At 34.7% G+C, this 6,101-nt stretch overlaps 1 protein-coding gene across 1 annotated transcript; it reads right to left on the reverse strand.

The window, feature by feature from the left end:
* Positions 1-4,085: 4,085 nt before the first annotated feature.
* Positions 4,086-5,834, reverse strand: LOC112602396. Its single transcript, XM_025350451.1, has one exon. The coding sequence runs from the start codon at positions 5,832-5,834 to the stop codon at positions 4,086-4,088; it is 1,749 nt and encodes a 582-aa protein (XP_025206236.1).
* Between the last annotated feature and the right edge of the window lie 267 nt (positions 5,835-6,101).

Below are 6,101 nucleotides of genomic sequence, written 5' to 3' on the forward strand. Positions count from 1 at the left end.
CCACTATCTGACTCATCAATAATAGGCATAATCGCAGACTCGTCACTGGAGGAAGAGGACACAACAATACATTTTTTCTTTTTTGGCACCGGTCCAGGATTATCACGTGCCTGGTGGAGGTCTTCATACGAAATACTGTCCCCAGGTAAAACTTGCAGTTTTTTTTTTCGCGGTTTGCCAGATCCACCTATGAAGTCTTGTCGTTCTTTCTGAAGACGATCTAAAAATGCCTGTCCAACCAAATCTTCATCTAATGTATTATTTTTATTTTCGGCCAATCGATCAAGGAGTTTTTGTCTATTTAATGGGTAGATCCCAGCTTTCGCAAATCCTGATTTTAAGTTCTGTGTTTTATTCAAATCAATTTTTTCCATTAACTTGTTGAGAAGCCTGGGAAACACGTCTTTTGGTAAAGTTGAGTAGCAAGAACCATTTTTTGTCTTTTTCCACTCTCTCAACAATTCCCTCCATGCCCCCTTCATTGGCCGGAAAAAAGCTATATCCAGTGGTTGAGATATATGTGTTGTATTAGGAGGTAAACAGATGAACTTAATATCGTGTTCATCACATAACCTCAACACACGTTCGTTGATGTGAGAGGCCAAATTATCACCTATCAACGCTGAAGGTCCGCCACCTTCTACTTCCTTCAAGAAAACACTCTCGAACCAGTTTTCAAAGGTGACGGAGTCGAACCAACCACTTTTGGTTCTGTTGTACCGGGTCCGAGGTGGACCACCTTCTGTCCACGTAGTCCACAATGACTCCGCTTTATAAACCACATAAGTGGGAATAACCTGACCCTCCGCATTGCCACAAAACATCAGCGAAATGGCGCTTTTACTAGAATTACAAATGTTCTCTACATATTTCGAACCTCTTTTTGTTATTACCTTTTTATTTCCCGGGTCGTCGGTTAAGTTCGTCTCGTCGTAGTTGTATATTCTCGAAGGCGGAATACCACTTAACGTCCTTTCAAGGCGGTCCATATAATCATTTATGTCACTAGATGTTATGTTGGTGCGAGTTTTTTTAATATTTGCACTGAACTTTACTGACAAATCTGGGTGTCTTTTAAGAAAACCGTTGACCCAATCATCTCCTGGTATATTATTTTTAAATTGTGGTACTTGAGTACCTTTGCTATTTAAATATCGACTTATAGTCATTTTTAGGTCATAAGGTACTAATGGAAATCCGAAATTAGCAAGTGTAACGCAGTGTTGTGCAAAACTTATTTCTTCTTCACGGCTGAAGACTGTCGGACGGCCAACGCTTTTACTGTGGTAATTTTTTAATTTATTTTTAATAGTTGATCTAGGTATTTTATAGTGGTCTGAAGCTGCACGTTGGGACATTAACTTTAATCTTATTGCCCTTAAGCACATTTCTAAAGTATTTTCACTATAATTCTGGTACATCCTGGTACCGGGTTTACGAATTATTTTCCGCGGCATGATGGTCTATTAAATAAAAAGGACGAGACAGATGAGATACTATACAAATTAAGTACCTAGAGAGACTATTTAAAACACGGAAATAGCATTATAATGCTAAAAAAGGAAATAAACAAAAATGTTCGACTCAGATTGTAGCTATCGGGAAACATTGGCCCAGGGCCAAAGTTACCCCGACGTCAAAATCATGTTTTAACAAACCAAAGAAAATTTTTTTTTTACAATTGTTGATAAATACTTTATAACGGTTATATATGTAAGACAATATTCTTACTTACCGAGTACTACGTCGATTGAATCATACAAAACCAAATAAAAGTTATATAAGCACACTTTTTCGGAACAAAAAAATTGAAAACAAACAAAATGGTTATTTATAGCAAGACAGGTGATAGCAGCAAAAACTGTTATAATATTTGGTTACCAATGTTGTTATCTATCAAAACAACCACAACATTCTGATAATAGTCACTTGTTTTATCACAACAAACAGAATGGTTTACAAATTCCGAAGTGGGACAAAGTTACCCCGGTGGGCCAAAGTTACCCCGTCTTACGGTATGCATTTTGCGCTTTATATATTGTTGGGCAAAAGAAATAACTTCTTTAAAATATTGTCGAATACAGTTAAATATAGTGGCGATACTATTGTGGACTGGAATAATTGTATGTGAGAAATATGTGTTTTAAGCCTGAAAAGTAAAAATTAATGGTCCTGGATAAATATTAGAAATTGATGAAAGTCTTCTTACAAGATGTAAAAATAATGCTGATAGAGTTTTACCGCAACAATGGATTTTTGGTGGCATTTGTCGGGAAATGACAGAATGTTTTTCAGTTGTGTTAAAAATCAGTCTACGTCTACACGTCTTATACAAGCAATAAAAGATAATATAAATCAAGATACAATTATTTATTCTGATTGTTAGCGTGGTTATAAATCAGATGAACTACAGAACGCTGGATTACAGCATTTAACCGTTAACCACATTTAAAATTTTTTTGATCCTCAAACTGGTGCTCACACACAGAACGTCGAAAGGTTATGGGGATCTTCTAAATGGCGCAACAAGAAACATAAAGGCACTGCTCGTCAACATTTGGATAGTTATTTGGTTGAATTCATATGGCATCAAAAGCACGAAAATCCATTTATAGTAATTTTAAATTGCATGTCTGAGCATTTTCCTCCTAGAGCGAATTATTAATTAGTAATAATTACTTATCTAAAAGAAATCTCCACCATTCAAGACGTTTCGCTAAATAGTCGCGATAACCAATAAGTACCTTAAAATATAATACCATTGATCAACGTTTTAATCAAGATACAATATCTTTAATCACAGCAGTTGGAAAAATGTTAAAACTTGACTCAAATAAAGATGATATTAAATTATTATCGTCATATTTTAATATTTCTGAAGAGGAATAATTAATATCTAAAATCCGTCTACTTTTATCTCGTGACTTAGACCCGTTTTACATGGATTTATTTACGTGGCGCTACTAATAAAAATACATTATTTTTAATTAGTATTTTTACTTGTTATGTCACCACGGGGACGCGTTTATGTGGTCTATCCTCGCTAGAAATCGCGCCACAGTTAATGACGCACATGAATAGTATATTAATTTCACACAGATCACGCTACAAGCGACCACAAATCTCTAGTAGCCCCTAGAAAGTTTGTGAAATATAATATTGCAGAAAAAATAATATTTTATTTAAATTTCAATATTTCTAGACCATACCTCACAACATAAAAATGATGTCTGAAGGCATCCACAGTGATAATTCCGTCATTGTACATAGAAGTGTCAACTCGATCCCTATGGATGAAAATATAAACGCGATTTACGCAATGTTGTTTGAGTTTTGCGTATGCTTCGCAAAAGCAGAAGAAAAAGTCGTTGATATTAGGGTTCATTCTTTAAACATCTCCAGATTTACCAATGGTCAGTTTCATATTATATTTAATGATTTGAAACGTGATCGCGAAAATTTTTTTAATTATTTTTGAATGTCACTAATTTTTTTCAACGAGTTCAACTTTGTTGACACCGCATATATCAGCCATCGATACTAATATGAGGCTATGTATTATTCTAAATGAAAAACTAGCAGTTACATTAAGGTATGACATTTTATGATTCTAATAAATAATTTAACTAAAATATTTTACAAAACAATAACTATCGATGATATTACATAATACTACTAAATAACTTTAATGAAACGTTTCTAGTGACAATTGTTCACTTGGTTTAAATGAGGGAGTAGATGTTGGTACAGAATATCGATTTACAGAGCTGTGTATACTTGGAAAAGTAGGAACTTGATACTGATAATTTATTTGTGAAGCATTTGATAAAGATGAATAATGTTGATTTGGCATAATATTCTGCCATTTTTTAATGTATGTAATAAGTTTGTTTTTTTTTTTTTTTTATTTATTTAGCTTTTAGTAATAAACTATAATAGCTCAACAATTAATAAATATAGTGCAGATAAAATTATACAGAAGTAAGATTTAAAATAAATAGAAACAATAAGAAAGAGAGAAAAAAAAATTGATAACAAGAAAGAGTAATATGTATTAGGAGACAAAAAGTTAGATAGTAACTAAATTAAATAGCAAAACCAGCTTCCAAAAAAAAGTTAATTAATTTTTTAATGACCATTTCAGTCTTAGTATTTAGTATATAAGGGAGAGTGGGTGGAATGTTAAGGGATTTAATATAATTAAACAAGAACGTACGCTTGGTAAATAATGAGGGACAGTCGAACAATAAGTGAGAGATGTCACAAACGCTTTCAATTGAGTGTAGGGTACAAAGTGGAGAATCGTCAAGACCAAGTTTATATGCATGTACTGGAAGAAGCGAGTGGCTCACACGGAGTCGGTTAAAGCGGATTATGGTAGACCTTGGTAAATCAAGATTATAAAACCAAGTTTTTTTATTAGATACATTAGGAACAATGTTTTTGTATTTAGAAGCAAAGTGGGCTGGCAGATTATTCCAACAGTTAGACCAAAGACTGGTGATGTGACTTCTTAGTAGAGGGGAAAAATCAGACCAAGGTAATTGCGCAAGAGGAGGAAGGATAGTATTGGAGGCAGTTTTGGCGAGCCCGTCTGCCGTTTCATTCCCGTGTATGCCAATGTGGCTAGGGATCCATAAAAATTGAATATGGTGATTAGACTGCTTGAGAATATGTATAGATGATTTAATTTGAAAAACAAGAGGGGATAATTTGGAATTAAATGGATTAGATATGAGAGATTGTAAGCAGGACATGGAGTCAGAAGCAATTAAATAATTATTAGGGGCTAAATCTGAAATGAATAGAAGGGCTTCGAGAATAGAAAAACATTCAGCAGAGAAAGAGGAGGACGATGAAGGGAGATTGTTAGAGAACGTAATATGAAGTTCAGGAATATAGAAGGAATAGCCAGCTGACACAGGAGAGACTGAACCATCGGTGTAGATGATAGTGAAATTAGGGTAATTTTGGTTGAGGAAATTAGAAAAGAGTTTGTTGACAAAAGAAGAAGACATAGATTTAAGCTCAGTGTTGGAAAAATTAGAAAAATTGTCGATTTGAACTAAGGGGGTACAAAGGAGAGATTCATAAGGTTGATCATAGAGTGGAAGTTTAAAGGAATTTAAGACATATTGGTGAAAATTGGCGAGAGAGTTAGCAGCAATTGATAAGACAGGCATTGATTTGGAAGTATAACGCCAAGTGATATATAGAGAAAAAAAGGTATCGAATATATTGTGGTTGGAAAGAGCTAAAGATTTTAAAATGAATTTTCCTGCGAGCCATCGACACCTGATATTAAAAGGAGGACAGATGGTTTCAACTTCTATCGCCGGACCAGGGGTAGACCTTACATATCCCATTATAGTTCTAAGACAAGACGATTGGAGCATGTTAATTTTTTTCCAGTTGGAGTAGGCTGCCAAGCCAAAAAGAAAGCAACCATAGTCCAATTTGGAACGTATGATTGAGCGATAAATGGATAGCAAGCTAGAAGGATGAGATCCCCACCAGGTATTAGATACGGTCCTGAGGAAGTTTGAACAACGGGATGTGAAGGAAGAAAGTGAAATTATATGAGGTATCCAACGCAATTTGGTGTCGAGGGTAATACCTAAATAGGTTACGGTAGTAGCAAAAGGGACAAGGAAATCATTTAGGTATATGTTACGTGGATCAGAATATCTGCGCCGAGTGAAAATGACTGATTTACATTTCTCAGGTGCGATTTCCAGAGATACATTAGATAATATAGTTTTTAGATCTTTGAGAGCAGTATTTAATAGTTCTATGGCGAGATGGAGAGATTTATTTGAAGAAAAGATGACCATATCGTCTGCATAAATAAGGCAGTTGTGGCCAGACCTTGAGAGATTTTTTGCAACAAGACTCATGTATATATTAAAAAGAAGGGGACTAAGACAACTACCTTGCGGGAGACCTGAAAATGTGGAACGAGTACTAGAAGAACCAAATGAAGAAGAGAAAACAAGATTCCTTTTATTGAAAAGGGAGAGTAATATATCACCAAATATCGGAGGCGCATTCAAAGAGATAATATAATCAACAAGAATATGTTAACAGTGCCAAATGCACCC

Source organism: Melanaphis sacchari, unplaced genomic scaffold (assembly GCF_002803265.2).
Source record: "Melanaphis sacchari strain LSU unplaced genomic scaffold, SCAv2.0 Contig87_pilon_pilon, whole genome shotgun sequence".
Lineage (NCBI taxonomy): Eukaryota > Metazoa > Arthropoda > Insecta > Hemiptera > Aphididae > Melanaphis > Melanaphis sacchari.